The sequence below is a fragment of the Anomalospiza imberbis genome, chromosome Z, assembly GCF_031753505.1.
Source record: "Anomalospiza imberbis isolate Cuckoo-Finch-1a 21T00152 chromosome Z, ASM3175350v1, whole genome shotgun sequence".
NCBI classification, from domain to species: domain Eukaryota; kingdom Metazoa; phylum Chordata; class Aves; order Passeriformes; family Viduidae; genus Anomalospiza; species Anomalospiza imberbis.
Window position 1 is genome coordinate 20,522,002 of NC_089721.1, and position 17,610 is coordinate 20,539,611.

The 17,610-nt window shown below is 38.8% G+C and overlaps 1 protein-coding gene across 1 annotated transcript in view; it reads right to left on the minus strand.

Moving 5' to 3' along the window:
- LOC137464461 (interleukin-6 receptor subunit beta-like) overlaps window positions 1–12,843 on the minus strand; it is a 34,039-nt gene extending 21,196 nt beyond the window's left edge. The window contains exons 1-6 of the mRNA XM_068175836.1: window positions 12,760–12,843; window positions 12,454–12,504; window positions 9,783–9,894; window positions 6,313–6,479; window positions 5,217–5,356; window positions 83–224 (exon numbers count right to left, since the gene is read on the minus strand). Of these exons, the coding sequence (XP_068031937.1) occupies window positions 83–224; window positions 5,217–5,356; window positions 6,313–6,479; window positions 9,783–9,894; window positions 12,454–12,504; window positions 12,760–12,802 (655 nt within the window). The 5' untranslated portion in view covers window positions 12,803–12,843. The remainder of the gene's footprint in view (window positions 1–82; window positions 225–5,216; window positions 5,357–6,312; window positions 6,480–9,782; window positions 9,895–12,453; window positions 12,505–12,759) is intronic.
- Between the last annotated feature and the right edge of the window lie 4,767 nt (window positions 12,844–17,610).

A 17,610-nucleotide genomic window follows, 5' to 3' on the forward strand; every position in this document is an offset into this window, starting at 1 on the left:
TCCTATTCCATATGACACAGAATTTGGAAAAGCCTTTACAATCTTACTTATTACCAGTAGGATGAAACTACATTTCACTTACTGTGAGGGACCAGAATCTCTTTGCTCCAAATGCAAACACAGTTGAGACCATCCTTGGTTATGCATCTGAGCTGAACAATGTATGAAGACATAGCATTTAAATTTGAAATGGTGACATTGACAACGTCGCTTCTTACAGCCACCTAAAAAAAATCATTTATGTAACAGCAATAAAACATTATCTTATACTGTTTTCTCAGCCTAAGACCAGTCTTCTGACTCAGCTGAAAGTAGAGGTTCCTGTCATCAAATAGGAATTATTGCACATTTTAATCAAGGTATTTTCATTCTTTCAAGGCAACACCCTCTTTTTCATGAACTTGTTCTGGTCACTCAGGACAGTAAGTAACCTGATCTAAATATTACTTTTAAAATCAATTAGACATTACATATACTGAAAAATAAAAATTTACTTAACTCCAAGCCTTGTTAGCATTCTCAAGAACAAGATGTCAAGGGAAAATCATTTAAAAAGTCCTTATTTTTAAAAGTGTCATTATGTCTGAATAGATCTACATGGCTGTTGTCTTAAACAGCATGACTGGATTGAATGTGTGGCTGCCTATATGCCTTGGCACTGCAGAAGAGATTTGCATCTGCAGCTGATGATGGCACTGGAGCTCCAGTAACTGTAAAGGGAATGGAGTTTTTATTGAAACAAAGACACCACCCGTGTCTAAGGAAAACCCTGAGCCGAAGAATACAGAGAAAATACATTAGGAAACTGTTGTTGTCACTTAAACTCTTCCCTAAAACCCCACAAAAACAACAAAGCCCCACTCTAAGGTGAGCAGCTCTTCTCTTTGAATTTCTGCAGTACTTTATTTTTTGATAAGTTAATTAATTAACTTCTGTGGGAGTGTGCTCACCTCCTTCTCCTCCACTTCCCCTCCATCCTGACCTTTATTTCCTGTAATCCTGATTAAGTGATAACCACTATGAGCAGTCATATTAGATGTGTCTGGACCAGCATCTGGCTCAAAGTCAATTCAAGGCAGACAGATAACAGCATGAAAGACAAGGGCTGATTTTAACAGTTCATCCACCTACTCATAGTGTTGGTTAAGATTCAACTCAAGTCAGCTGTGGAAGCAACTGATATTTGAACAGAGCTTGCATGTATCTTTAAGTGTCTCATCTTACCCTTTAAATAGTGGATAGCCCACAGCCTCTTGAGCTCTCCTGCACAGCAGTGGGCTGTACAACGGGATCTCTTGAGTAAGGACCCTTAACTTCTGAAGGTTATTACTCAAGGATAAGAGAGTATTCATCTCATCAGATACTTGATAAGTGAATTAGAAATTAATACACTGAAAATTTTAAATCTCAGTTAAGTGATACAAAAGATTAATTGTGCACATATAATCATTTAGACAACTGTTGACCAGGTGTGGGACTAAGTCTGGATCCAGAAGCAACTAGACTTGCAGGGGCTCTGAGAAGCATTTTAGAATGCAAGGGGAGCCTTTTTTAACTATCATGACCCAATTAAAAAGTCTCCCTCACAGTTCTGTCTGACTCTATTCTCTGTGAAGTAATCATGAGCTCCTTGCCATCTACTCCTGTTAAACCCCTGCTACATTTGCCTTCAAACTTTGCTAGATTTCTGTTTTATATCAATAAACATAACTTCTTTCTTATGAGTGAAGGGTATTACTCTGTCCATGACAACTTCATATAATTTTTTGCTTGGTCGCAAAAAAATCCCACTACCCACAATATTACAGAAAGACTCCAAACAAGAGGGAAGTGGAATGGATTTAAAACCCAAATATGAAATTGCATTACACATACATTTATCCTATTTTTGATTAACACTAGCTTTATACATCCTCTGTACATGTATGGCCATACTCACTCATATGCAAGCTTATCCTATGTTTATATTATTAAGAAGAGATTACAGCCTAAATTCATGGCATCAGCTGGGACCTGGGAGATAATGAATATTCATAACCTGTATTCTTCACTCATTTGCGTCACCCAGTGGATGTCTCTACTAGTCCCTCACAGTACTCATGTGAATCTTCCATCTCCCCTGACTCTAAAACCTGCAGGGCATGCATTTGTACTGCTCTTAGCCCTGTATTCTTCCACATGTCACGTGCCAGACTGTCTGCATGTGGTTGTCTATCTATTTGCACTACTGGGTGGGCTATGCATGGGTAACTGGCTGCCGTAGGATGGTCTAGGACTTGTGTGCAAGTGAACAAGGGGACTTTTCCAAGACCTGAATGTTCTTTGTACAGAGATGAAAGATTTCTTACATGGGCCTCTCAAAGTAACTCTTCTGAAGAGGCTAAATAAACCAGCAGTCATCTACAAAAGAAATGGGAACAGTCTTCTGAGACAAAAGGAAGAACAAGGGAGATTTTTGTAGTAAAAAGGAAGCAAAGAGGCTCCTGAGTAAGCAGAATTTTCCAAAAAGTGGGGACTGTTGCTATTTAAACAGTTTTCTTCTTTTCCTTGATAAATGCATATTTAAAACCTGATTAACAAATATAAAAGTAACAGAGCTTGAAAACCAGACATTTTCAGGGACTTAGTGATAAAAAACATGCATATGTGCTTGCCTGCTGGAGAAGCCTTTGCTTGATATGCTGGATGGGAAGGGGCAGGATAAGCAGCCATTGTTACTACATGCAGACATTATTGAAATTATGACTCATTTTCGATCTCCTGTATATTCCTTTTAATTTTGTACTGCCCTATTGCTGTGGAATATTGCATGTCCTAAAATGCAACTGGAACTGATCTTGTATCTCATAACATCCTTCTCTCCAAATTGGATAGTGATGGATATGATGGGTAAACTGTGATGTGGATTGGGAAGTGGTTGGATGGTCGCATCCAGAGGGTAGTGGACAGTGGTTCAGAATCCCAGTGGACATCAGTGGCAAGATGTGTCCATCAGGGATCCATAGTAGGTGTTACCAATGATATTTAATATCTTCAGTAATGACTTAGAGGGGTCAAGTGCACCCTTTGTGAATTTGCAGATAAAGTCAATGTATACAATAGAACAATATAAGTTTAATAATTAATATGTAAGTTATATAACGATAGACTATAAAATACGTTCAGCTCAAAAGCCATGTTGGAGTCAGATTTGGGTCTATACCCCTGATTCCCAGAGCTCTTCAATAAAAGCACCTGCATATCATCATGTCCCGTGATTATGTGTGTTCCTGAACGCTAACAATCTCAGGCTGAGCAGTGCTGTTTGCACTCCTGCAGGATGGGATGCCACCTAGAGAGACCTGTACTGGCTCCAGAGGTGGACCATGGGAACCTCATGGGGTTTAACAAGACCAGCTGCTGCTGAACCTGGTTGTCAGAGCAACCCTGGTTCCAGCACAGGCTGGGGATGGGCAGATCACAGCAGCCCTGCCCAGAAGGACTTGGGTGTGCTGGTGGCTGAGAGGCTGGACCTGACCCAGCCATGGGCACTCACAGCCCTGAGAGCCACACGTGTCCTGGGCTGCATCCAGAGCAGTGTGGGCAGCAGGGCCAGGGAGGGGATTCTGCCCCTCTGCTCTGCTCTGCTGAGACCCCACCTGCAGTGCTGCATCAGCTCTGGGGTTGTTACTGAACAGTCCTATAAGAAAACATCTATGCAGCAGTGAAGGAAGGTGCTGGAAATTCTTTTAAATTTAGCACAATAGAGTATGACCCCCATATTCGTTGTTAGTACTTAATTTTGTACATACGGTGCTTAGTACAAATACCAGAGAATAACGTGGCCTTGTCCTAATTCCCTACATCTGTGACTAATAAACTTGTTCCAGTTAATGCTTTCTTGTTTACTTCTATCTGTGATTTGATACCTACTAACTAATATCTCAGTTTTGACAACAAGGATTGTGTGTCAGAGCAAAGAATCGTAAGTGAAGTACATTATGACCTGATAACATATTTGAGATACTCCCAAGGAGAAAAGATTCTTCAGAAGATCTGGAACCATATCCAAACAAGTGGAAATAATCAGCATATATGCAGGTTTTCAGGAAACATGAAAATACAATATTCAGGAATATAACCTGGCCTCTGAAGTTACTGGGCATGTATGCTTTGAAGAGAATTATCCATGCATTCAGCACTGCTAATGAAATAATGTAGGCTTCCTAGTCTCCATCATAATACATATGATGGAGAGTTTGTTTCCCAGTTTTCAGGGACAGGGTCCCCAGCACAGGCAGGACATGGACCTATTAGAATGAATCCAAAGGAGGGCCACTAAATCAATGGGATGGAGTACCTCTCCTGTGAAGAAAGGCTGAGAGATCTGGGATTGTTCAGTCTGGAAAAGAGAAGGCTTTGGGGAGGTGTTATTGTTGTCTTCCAGTACCTCAAGAGAACTTACAGGAAAGATGGGGCAAGAGTATTGCCAAGAGCATGTAGTGACAAGACAAGGGGCAATGGCTGTACACTGAGAGTAGGTTTAGATTAGGTATGAGGAAGAAGTTCTTCTCTGTGAGGGTGGTGAGGCACTGGAACAGGGAAGCTGTGCATGTTCCATCTCTGGAAGTGTTAAGGCCGATTTGGATAGGGCACCCTGGTCTACTGTAGTGTGGCCCTGTACGTGGCAGGGCTGGTTGAAACTAGGCTGGTTGGGACCTTCTAACCCAAACCATTCTATGATTCTGTGACTGTATTACGGGAAAATTATTTCTCTTCTTTTCAAAGAAGAAAATCTGGAATACTCACGCAAACCAGAAGTGTGTAAAGTATGAATTATTACCTCAAAAAACAAAACAACCTGATCTCTAATCTGTTTGAAAATGTAATGATACCAGCTAAAATAGCAATACTGTAAATATTGTAAATTTGGATCTTTTACAGGGCATTTCTGATATTCAGCTTTTGCATCATTGGTAGTTGTAATGTCTCACTGGTAGGTTAATGAACCAGATAACATACTTTTCTATTTTACTTTGTTTAAAGCTACTATTCCTTCTTTCCCAAGCATTTCATGATTTTTTAGAACCAAACAAAGGTGCCTTAGTGGGATCTGCCTACAAAGTGACTCCTTGCTATGCTGCCTTGCAATCCTTGTGCTGCATAACAGCAAGTGCAGCTGAACAGATATTGAGGCACCTTATATTTGCATGAGATTGTCATCTGGAAGTACTTACCAGTGTCCATGGAGCAGATTCTGTGAGTGCCTCTCTGTATCTCAGCTCATATGGTGTATGAGCTGTGGGCAGGTCCCATTTTATTATCAATTGGTTTGTGATCTGATAAGCATTTATGTTAGATGGTGACAAGCACTTTCCTAAAATGGGGGAGATACAGTCATTAAAAATGCAAGACAAGCAGGAAAGTTTTGGTAATTGCATCTATTGAATGTGGCCTATAAAAATTCAAAGACTTGGCACACAATACTGAATGCTGTGAGACTTCAAAACACCATGGAAATGAATAATTACTAAATCTTTATGACATCAACAAAATACAGTTGTTTGTGAGGACCCTGGGGGGCATCCCCTAAGTTAAGGTGCTACAGTTGTTCCTCTTGCCTTTCTTTTGTGAATGCTTCTACTGATTTCAGGAACATTCTTTTTCTAAGCAGTTACTATTCTGAGTGAGGCTAAAAGGCAAAATCAAAATGTCAAGAGTACCTGTAATCATGAATTGTATAAAAAATATCCAGAATATCTTTAAATTTCAGTAAGGGCAAATATACTTTCATCTTCCTCTCCAATAAACATAATTTGGTCAAAAGTCTTCAGTAAAGTTTATACTATTGATAATTTAGGTTGTACTGGTAGTAACTCCCAGCAGTGAGAAGCATTGGTTTTTCTTGGACCTGAGTAGTCTGAGCAGGTGAAGTTTTGAGAAGATCTTAACATCAGTTACAATTTTAATGCCCTATATCAAGGATTCCCAAGGTACACAGTGCTGGGTCAATCTGCTCTTTGTAAACCAATACAAAGAAATTTGGAAAACCATCAAGGAGAGCATTGAAAGCTGGTGCACAAATATTACTATATATTTTTCTGGATATGAATATTAAACATTCCAGCAAAATATTTAAAGTAAAACCCTCCTCCCATAAAACGTTATAGGCTTCTGTTATTTACTTCATTCAAAGAAGTCAGACTGCATCTTAGCTCTCTGAATCAGTTAAAATAACAGGAGTGTTTTGGGAGCTGAAATTTTGGAAATATTCTTTACAGAATACAGCTTTGGCTGGGTACTGCTTTAACACAACTTGTGAAGACACTGTACCTGCTTTGCTTGGTAAAACTGAGATGTTCTTTCCTTTTGCACAGGTGTGGTGGGCATAATTCACTGATATCCAAATGGTTGCAAATCTATCAATGTAGAGATTCTTTCGTTCTATTGTGATGGAAGGTGACGATGTGTTTCGCTGAAAAGGTTTACGTATTTGGTTCCTTCAGAGAAAAGGAAACAGAATGAAAAACATTTTATTGGAGTATAGCTATTCTTTCCTCCCCTGCCCAAGAAAGCAAAATTATAGCAATTGATAGCTTTCCAGATACTTCTACACATAATTCCACATCTGGAAATCTTGAAGGTTCACCTTGAGCAGCTTGAAATAGCAAGATTAATTCCAGCACCTCAGCAACCTTAGCAAATTTAAATATGCAAATCCTCGTCTTGTGTGGTGGTGGAGAACTGTTGAATTCCTTAAACTTTTAAGGCATAGCATGATACAACAAGATCTGTATGACCTTCTTTTGTACTCACAGTGGAGTACATTATAGATATAGATATAGAGCATTTTGATATAGATATAGAGCATTTTGAAATTAGAAAAATAGGTAGAAAATTAGGTTAGAAATTACTTCATAAAGCCTCACCTCTTATAACAGGGGCAAATTCCTTTTGAACAGCAAAATTTTCCAGTTATGTGCATCTAAATTACCATAAAGTTATGAAGCTTCTTATGGGTTATATGCCTTTCTTCTGACTTTTGTTCCTGCAAATCGTCAGAGTTTGATGGAGATATTTAAATGTCACCTGAGTCCTCAGCCCTGTAGATTTCTCCTGGTATACCTAATACATACAGCACAGGAAATCTGAGAGTTTTAATACCTTACATCCAACTTTGCTGCCTATTTTTTTTTCTTGTCTCTCTCATTTAGTCTCTGCCACACACAGGACAGAATTTTCCAAGGTTGAGACTGTGCAAGTTCAGTGCTTTTAAAGAGAGGGGCTAGCATACTAATTGCCTACCTATGCATTTCAAGTATTGAATTACACACATCATGATTCAATATTTAATACCTAAGAAAAACTGCTTGAAGGTTTTCCTGTCTTCTGCTACAGGCTAGATATGAATCAGCCATTAAAATTTCAAAGCATAATTTTGAATTCTTGGTTGGAACTTATCTGTGGGAGTGTTTATCTTTAATCTTTTTCTTCCTGACAACTTAATCGCAAGGAGCAAGGACAAGGAACTACTACAATATTAAACTGATGTTACATGCAGGAAGGGGCAAGGTAAAAGCCCTACCTCTTCTAGGCAAGGTAAAAGCCTTTCACATGTAGGTTTTTTTCTTTTCTTTTAACCCAGTAGAGGAGGAAATAGTAAGCTTGTTTTCAAGACCACCAGGTGGAAGCTTAGGAGACTGAGGTTAGAGTCCTGACTGACTTGGAAACATCAACATCTCTGCCAGGGAACTGTCTCCCTCTTCCCCCACTGACATCCTCTTTCATTCTTTTGTCTGCCTTGTCTGTTCATGACATCAACCCTGAAGCCAGGGAACAGCACAGTCTGGTTTTGGCTTATGACTTTAAGAGCAAGTAGCTTAAAAATATTTCAACTGATAACATCTCTTCAGAAACAGAGCTGTTTCATAGATGTTTCTGCCCTTCCAAAAAATTGGTGTTCCTTGACGTTCCAAGAGTTAAGACAGCAAATGCAGTGGAATTTGGTGCTTATTGCAAACTGGTGCCTGCTGCTACCTCCAGTGAAAAAATATTGAAGGTAATGGGGGGAGTAATCTTAGCCTTGAGGCTGTTGCTTTGCTCCTGTGCAACATGAAGAAGATCACCCAGGGGAATTTCCGAGTGTGGTGACATTTTCTTAGCTTTAGGAGATATTTCTAACCACAGCTCATTTTTAATGACAAGGGGTGGTTATGTGGCCAAAAAATTAGCAATGAATATCAGAATTTACCTATGGTATACAGTGTTGTACTCCACAAACCCTATGATACGGTCTCACAGCGAAGATCATGTCTTCTGATCTTACATTTCTATTTCTGAACATGCCCCTAATCTCATGGGAGAGTTCAAATATCTAGATATAAAATGAGGAAATTCAATTTTGTAATGCAGCTGCAACTGAAGATACTGTATTTTAGGTAATCAGTACAATATTAACCCTACAAGTTCATTCCATCTGTTAAACCACTACTTGATAATTCAGAATTATCAGAAAGTATGCTACATCTGACATCTCCTTGGGTACATGCTATAGCAAAATACATAATACATAAAACAAAAGATTAGTGTCTGTTTATGTTTGATTGTTTTGGTTTAATTTTTTTTTTTTACCTTAAATACATTTGTGTTGAATAGTCAATAAAAGTCAATAGCTGCAAATAAAGGTAATTGAGTAAGCTGATCTTTGGCAATAATGCTTTAAACAGTGTGTTGGAGGCATGGTAAGATGGATAATGACTTTGTATTGGGTTTGCACGGCAAGGTTTTGGGAGCAAGGGAGCAAATTGCTACAGAGGTGGCTTCTGAGAAGCTGCAATAAGCTTTCTCATGTACAACAAAGCCAGTTCTAGCTGGGCTTCAGGACAGACCCGCTGCTGGCCAAGGCTGAGCCCATGATGGTAGTGCCTCTGGGATAAGGCATTTAAAAGGGGGAAAAAACTACTGCACATCAGCTGCTGGCAGAGAGGAATAAGAACATGTGGGAGCAGCAGAGAGCAGCTCACACTGCAGCAGGTTTGCAGGGCTTTTGAACACATGAGGGACCTGCTTTGGAGCAGGCTGCTCTTGAAGAGCTGGCACCCTATGGAAGGGACCTACACTGGAGCAGTTAATGAAGAAATGCAGCCCCATGGGAAGCAGTCATGTTGGAGGAGTTAATGATGGACTGTGGGAGTTCATGTCTCCTGTAGGAGGATTCTCACACTGGACCAGAGGAAGAATCAGAGGAGAAAAGAAGTGACAGGCACAACATGTGATGGACTGACCACAATCCCATTTCCCATCCCCCCACAATGCTGGGGTGGAGGAGGCAGAGAATTCAGTTAAGCCCAGTAAGAAGAAAACCATGGGGGCGGGGGCAGAGAAGGGGAGGTGTTTCAAGTTTCAACTATATTTCTCATTACTCTACTATGATTTGAATGTTAATAAATCAAATTAATTTTCCCAGGTCACATCTGTTTTGCCCATGACAGTAACTGCTGAGAGACCTCTTCCTGTTCTTATCTCGACCCATGATCCTTTGTCATATTTTCTCTGCCCTCTTGGGCTGACGAGGGGAGGACTAGAACGGCTTTTGTGATGTCTAGCCAAAATCAACCGACCACTGTCTTATCAAGCTCTTACAAATCAATAGGTATTAGTGAGAAGTGATGAAAGGTATTGACTAGCCTTGTGTAATAACCTATAAAATGATGAAATACACTGGAACAAAACTCCGGCAGATGAGAACCACATCTAACAGCAATAAGAGCTTTTTGTTTTCTGAAATAACTTTTCAGACTTACCATTTTAAGTATACAGTATAATTAACTGTATTTGCAGCACTAGGTACTGGCAGCCAGGTACAGGTTAGATCCTCACTTAATTCTTTGTAACACACCAATTCATTGTCCCAGTCTGAAAGATGAAAACATGGGCACTGGAAAAGACCTATCACAGGCAACCATTAACTGACTCAAAGGTTGAGTCAGTTATGAGTAATGAAATCAAATACAAATCAGGCTAGAACTGGTTGACTAGACCCCAGAATTGCTTCAAAACCTTCAATCTCTATCTGAAGTTCAGAACTACACACTATTGCTGGATAAAAACAATATTACTTTTAAACTGCCAGCTTCATAAAGAATGCATTATAAAACAGGAGGAGTATAAGTTTATGTATAAAATTACCTGTTATTAATTTTTAAAGAGAAATATGGGAATTTTTTGGAACTGAACATACCCTTTTTCAGTTGATGTGAAAGTAAGCACTGATGACATTATTAAAGAAACTTGGTTTTTATCTTTAGTGATTATGTCAGTATTTCAAAAATCTCTTAACAAAAATGCTAATGACAAAATATGACTGTTCTTCTTCTTTTGCTTTATGTCTTACTGTCTGAACTATTAGTTCAGAAGAATCAGTCATGGTATCTCAAAGTCCTTTGAGAAGGACTCAGATTTTTTGTTGTTGTTGTTCAGGAAAGTAGACAAGGATCTCAACAGGAATGGGATGCTTAAGGTAAATTTTTCCTGATGAGTAGAGTCACACATCCTTCATACTGGTTATGTCTAACAAGTTGCCAATAGGCCTATCAATCCTGAATAGGAAATGTTTTGCTATGTGATAAGTAAATATGAGTATGTCTGGAGCTATTGTTGTAGCATAGTTATGGTATCTCATAACCTAGGTTTTGAGTTAAAAGATCAGTTCTCTTTTCTTCATTTCTTCTTACAGCCTGAGTTATAAAGTATCCTTGGCATTCTTTTAATCATTGAGATGGAAAATGCATATTGAATTTAAAAGGTGTTTTGGAAAAAGAATTGTGTCAAATGAGTATAGTACTGACTTTAATACCCTCACCTTACGACACTTCTTTTCTCATACTAAATGAATAATGCTTTTCTAATAAACTATACTGCACCAATTCAGGTGTGTACAGTTTCCTTTCTGGAAGGTGGAGATTATTAATAATTTTAATATTATTAATAATTAATAAGGTCTTCCTTATTTCCATAGCATTGTGAAATATTACAGAAGTATTTGCTTTTCTAGTCTGGCCACCAAACCACATCTTGGCCTCCTCACCCATGAACATGGTGTCTGTCAACAGCAGGGAAAACAGTAACAGCTCTCACATTCTTCTCCTGTTTTACTTTGAAATAAACTTTACACTTACTTAGTGTTTCTTTATTGTTGTTTTGAAGAAACACCTGAAAACAAAATCTTTTTGGAACTGCCGTTATATTTCATGTCAATATATTGGTAATATACTGCTCCTGACACTATTTGAAATAAGAGTTCTATTAACTCAGACCCACATGGTGTCTACCATGTTCCAGACCTGTCTCTGCTTACAGGTCGTATTGTTCCTCATGCTCTAAGTTTTGCAAAATCCCCCTGGTCTTTCTCTACAAGATTATGGTATTAAAGCAGACAAAGAAAAAAATAGTAGATTTTGTGTGTGGAAATAGTGTACTAGCTCACCTAACACCCCAATGCATCCTCCCACTCCCAATATATTGAAATTCTACATTACTTTGTCCAGATCAATATCATGAATCTTGGACACTTTTGTTTTCACTTGTCCTGTTTGTGGATAGTATGCACATGCACATTATTTTTTATTCTAATGCTTTCTTTGTTCTACTTTACTGCTCCACCTTAATATGCATATTACTAATTCTTCCTGGACCTAGCATAGTACTAGAGCTGTATCACGACTGTGCTCTAAGAGCTATGTAAAGAAAGAAAAAAAATTTTTGCTCTAAAGAAAACATAGTTCAGTTTCTCCACTTAAAAAAAAACTCAAACCAACAAACAAACCCCAAACCACCTACCTTTAATTTTTTTCACTCTAGAACTTTCTTTTTTTATTCCTGAGCATCTGGCTTTCTCACTAACGATTTAGTGGAGCTTAGTTTGGCAAGTTAATTGCAAGGACTAGAAAATGATATATGGCTAATTTCAGAATAATGCAGTCCTCCTGCAGATGTCTCGCCCTGTGTACTCAAGAACCTGTCATCTCTGCTGTGTCTACTTGCTGTCTGCAAGTAGGATGTTCCTGCCCACAATAAATCCAGCACAAAGTACATCAGATGACCACCCACTGCTCTGTAATACTCTCTATCAAATGTGTTGTACTGTTCCTTCTCGCCATCATCAGCAGTTTCCCAGTTAAATGGAAAGCAGAGATATTTATCACAAATAAACATTAGAGGATCCGTGGTCTTTTGGAACGGCAGCTATTTGTGACGGGCTGGCTGGGCTTTCACTCACAGCGTGCGGGTTAGCCCGGGCGCCCTGCTGTCACGCAGACACACCTGCCCGTGCTGCTCTGGCCGGGTTTTCCTTTTGGGAAAGGCGGGCGTGCTTTCAGGGGCGATGCTTCCGAGCGCCGGCTGAAGCCGGCAGCAGCAGCGCTCATCGCCCGCCGGAGCCCGGGCACCGCGCTGGGACCCGAACGTTCCACCCACCTGGCAGCTGCCGGCAGAACGGAGAGTTCCAGTCTGTGCAGCGGCAGGAATCTGGGGAGCACAAAGAGGAAGGGGAAAAGTAGAAAAAAGAAAAAATCAAAAAAAAAAAAAAAAAAAAAGGGAAAAAAACCAGGAATTGTTGGTCAAGACAACCGCTAAAGAAATAGGAAAAATATTGCTGGTGGTTGCTTCTCCTACTCACAGAATTTAATTCGGTCATAATTTTCTTCATACAGCCTCATCCTTGAGTAACATTAAGGATTTTTAATGTTCGTAAGTGGCAGTAAGCTGTATATGAAAACTCACCTCTGACAAGTAAAAAGATAGCTGCCAGCAGAGAGTTCTTCATCTTCTCTGTAAAGAAGCATAATGATTACCATCAACATTACACTGTTCTCAGTCTATTTTCACACTTCCTTTTCAAACTTCCTATTCATTCTAACACCTATTCTGCTACTGGCTGAACAAAAGTAATAAGTTTATCAATGGCAATGGGAAGGACACTTGAGGTCTGTGTTATTAATTACACTTACAAGATCCTAAAAATCCTTCTGGAAAACAGGAACTATCCACCCTGGTTTTTGTAAGCACTCACAGTGAGATTCTTGACGGTGTCTGCAGTATCAGCAGTGCAACCTGAATTAAGCTTATAGGTACTTCTAACTCCTTTTATAGGTACTTCTAACTTCTTTGAAAACCCTAACTGTCACTGCAAACTAGAGATATTCATATCAGTAAAAAGGAAGTCAAGGTGATTGACTGAGTCTAATATGAATTCTTGTATACTGTAGAAATAATAGCAGCAGAAGACTTTAATTTGTCTTCACTTTCTGACTTCTTTTATCTTTCAGTGTAATTTCCCTACCTCAAAGATGCTGTATCTACATTGCTGGTATCTACACCGGAGCCTTAATACGGACAAAAATCACCATAGCTGTAAATCAGATGTTTGCTCCACATCATTAATTCAGAGAACATTCTGAACACAGAAGCCAGAAGACACATAACAGCTGTTACTCTTACAGCAGTAAAGGGAAATTTTCAGAAAATTTTGCTACTCTGGAAAATTTCCCTTCTGGGCTTAGACAGCTGCTATCAGAGACTGGATCCAGACTTACCTGGAGATAGGCAAATTATTAACTTATCTTGGCAACCATGGTAAATTTCAGGTTGAGTGTTGAATAGAAAAAAAATGTCTGTTTAAAATTAATCACTTTCCTAAAGAGAGAGGCATGCTTCTCAGCATGGTCTGCAGTAGGAGTGGTTGACTAATGCAACAACCATGTCTTATCAGATTTTATGAAGGGCACAGTCTTGAAAGGCAAGTGATCAAGGAATTCTGAGTGCTACAGGGGGTCTCCTAGCCACTAATTCATTGGCCTTGGGAGTAAGCTCCAAAATGCTGAAGGGTAGCAGATACAATGTATCCCTGCAGGATCACAGTCCCTGTTATCTGAGAGATCCTTTGCCTTGGCAAAGGAAAATTTACTAAAATTTGCCTTGGCAATACTTTCAACAAGGAATAGCCAAGAGGATAGCGTCAATTGATGATCATAAGGAGAAACTGATAAAGTAAAAATGCAAGTCATATGTGACAGATTTTGACCGTGGGCTTGAAGATCCAGAGACTCAGAATAGTGTAGAAGCCAAGAGATGGAGAAAACTTTGACAGCTATACGTATTGGTTTGATGTGCTCAGCATAATCACATTCAAAACAACCTATCCTAAATGAAAACCATGTAAGTAACTTAGTGCAAGAGCAGGACTGGATTTAGTGTGAACAGAATTAGGACAGAGCATACTGGAGAGAAATAAACTAAATTAAGCAAGTCCATATCATCTTTGCTGGAGGTGTAGGTCTCAGTATATATGCCACTGTCATTTGAAGAAAAAAAGTTAATTCTAACAAGCATAGAAATACATTGCTAGTCCAAATAGCAGAAGAGATATAATCTTGAAATCTGGAATTTCACATTTGACTGAGTGTTGCCCTGATTTTTAAAAGTGTTAAGTTTTCCTTTATAGTACTTTTGAAAGTTTTAAAATTCTCATAAAGCTTCTATAGCCTTCTGATAATGTTTACATATTTCTACTGGAGTTCTCACACACTGTTCATGAAAATAATGATTGTTTTACATTCTTCTGTGTGGGAGGAGAGAATTGATAGACTGTTGGTTTGACCAGTGTGGTTGGAGAGGTGGTAATTCCATCCTCCAATCCACGGTCATCTCTGGAATTCTATAAATACCAGATGTTCGAATAAAACATTCTCTTTTTTCTCTTTTGAACTTACCAAGCTTCTGTGTACTCATTTCTTGTCCAATAGCGACAACTGAGGCCAAGTTTTTTACTATGGCTTAGCTATCAAGTTACTCTATGTTTAATGTATAGCACAAGATAAATTATATTTGAGGTAAAGTTTGCATAGAATCACTTTTTCAAATGTTTAATATTTCAGATTTTTCACCACTATGAACTTCTGTTAGAATTGTAAATGTCTAAAGTTTTCCTGTTAATCCAGATGAGGATAAATTGTGCCATCTTCTGTGATATATTTTAAAGTGTAGAATGACTGTAGGATACTTCCAGCTTTACATCACTTTGACCTAGATATTTTTGCAGACTTAGGTTTATGCATCATTCTCTATGAGGTCCTCCATGAGCACTTTCCCCTGTCATTTCCTTATATAAGTTCTGCAGTAGAAGACACAGCAGGCTCCTGGTGTCTCCAGAATGTAGACTTGAAATCAATGAATCTTTCTATTTAGACTTGATTAGATAATGTAAATTAATATAAACCTCACATCCTTCTCTGTTCCCTTCTCCAAGATGACCTGTTAACTCTCGTTCTTCAAAGGGAAAACAATCTCTGAAGACAGGCAGGCTCAGCCAGGAAAATGCCACTGGCCCCTTCGTCCTGCTCTGCTCCTGTGGAGCTACAGCTCCTGCAGCACATCATGGGAGGACTGGTCAAGCCATGAACTTCTGAGTGCATTTTTTGCAGGTCAGCTATGTGCCCATGAATGCTAATGAACCAGAAAGGGTCTGAAACCTTGTTTGTTGGGAGTTTTAAGCATGTCCCAAGACAGTTTGTGCTATGTGTAACCAGCAACCTTGTCACAGTGCATTCAGGTCCTGGTGGGCAGCTGAAGCAGAATGCAGACTGCAGAGATACCACATCAGGAGAGGCATATTGCATTTCTACTTGAAGTCTTACCTTGTCTGAAGTACAAACTGGTGAGGTCTTCATTGTCTCCTGGCTGAATCAGCATGTGGTTTTGGTAGCTTGCTGTTTCTTTGATAAACATCTCCAATTGACCAGAGGTGATCTCTTCCAGGCATTTTGTAGCAAATTCAATAATGTAGCAATTTCAAATTCAGTTTTTGCTGCTTAGTAGTACATTCTGGGATCATGTATCTTCCCTTTATGGATCTAAAGTAGAGTCATACAATTTTTACAAGTTATTTCTCATATAACTGCTTCCAATAAGCAGACCTCCAGGTCTGTAAATATCTGACAGATTTTTACAGATTGGCTTTGTTTTCTGGAGAAATACATAAATATCTGAATTCACTGAGCAAATCTCATATGGTCTTTGTGGAAATAAAAATTCCCACTCAGCCCTCAGCTATAGCCCCAAGGGGAAATTTGTTGTGTCAGGGAGAGTCTCCACCATGAACACTTTCATCCTTTCTGAGTTCAAGTTACATTATGAACAGCTTACCTTTCAAACAATTCTATATTATCTTAATGAAAATCATATTTTTTTACCCTAACACATCCGCTAGGCAGGGGCCATAAAAAAGTGCCAATAAGAGACCTGCCCTGGAGATTTAAAAACTTCCAATTACAGATGAAGCATAAACATGCCTGAATAGACTAGATACATAACACAGAATGCAAAAAAAAAAAAAAAAAAATCACAGAAATTTATATATTGGGGTGAAGATTCCATAGAAGAAACAAAAAAATAATTAAGATAAATGTAGACTAAATTCTGCTTATATTAGACTATGTCTGGGGTCTCACTAGTACCACATCATTGACAGTGATGTGGTACAGGGTTTTGCCTAGTGCATCAGCTAGAATATTTATGAGAGTCAAGGTGGTATGATCAGATGAAACTGGTAACTTCTCTTTGCTACAGCATCACAGTTAGTGCTACAGGCTTGTTTGTGGGATAATGGGACAAAATTATCACTGTGGTAGCTCAGGCTAGTGGTTTGAAAACAGAGGTCACTTACACAGTGGGTGAGCTGTGTGCAGAACCAGTCTTAGGTATTGGGATTTGACTTGCAAAGAAGACCTTTACTTCTGCTAGATCACCTTGAAGCACATCTTATTCATAAGTTTTAGTGGTCTCTGACTGCTCTGAAAATACAGTGTAAGAATCTGTTTCAATTGATATACATTGTCTCTTCCTGTGCAGCCAAGAGGAGAAACAAGGATCATCCTTAACTTTCTCCATCACATTTAAGTCTTTATTAAATGATTATAAGTACTTTAAATGCACAAGTGGATGACAAAGAATATAAGCCTTCTTCCCTACTATCCTGTTTGGTTTACCTAGCAGGCTTGCAACTGCTACAGGGAGTTATACTGGGATATGTGATGTGGAACCAAAGAGAATTTGACCAAAGCTTGTCCGTACTCTTCCTATACACAGTTTTGGAAGCAATCGTTATATTTTTAAATCTACAGGAAGGCTGGATTATTTGTTTTTATGTGTTTTTGTTTGGCCTCTTTTTTTTTTTTTTTTCTTTAATGCCTGTGTTTTAATCTCTGAGGCAAGGAGATATAAATATCTTAGCTACCTTTCTTTTTGATTTTCTCCTGGGGATTACTCCTGGATAAAGAAATGCTTGCCAATGAAATACAACTATTGTAGAAAGCATGTTTGAAGAAAGTCCAGGAAAGCAGTATGAAGAAGCTCATCTAGCACAAGGTAAAAGGTGAATTTTTTAAGGGTAGTGTTCAGTGTTCAAGGTATTTTATCCTACTATTTCCACCCTAGTAACAATGAATGTATTTGCACTGCTAGTTTCAGATTTTCTCATTACAATTTTTGTCTCAGAATTTTATCCAGCATAACTGGTCTGCCAAATCATTAACTTTTCTTAATTTAAATGTTTTCAAGCATATTTCCTGGCTTAGA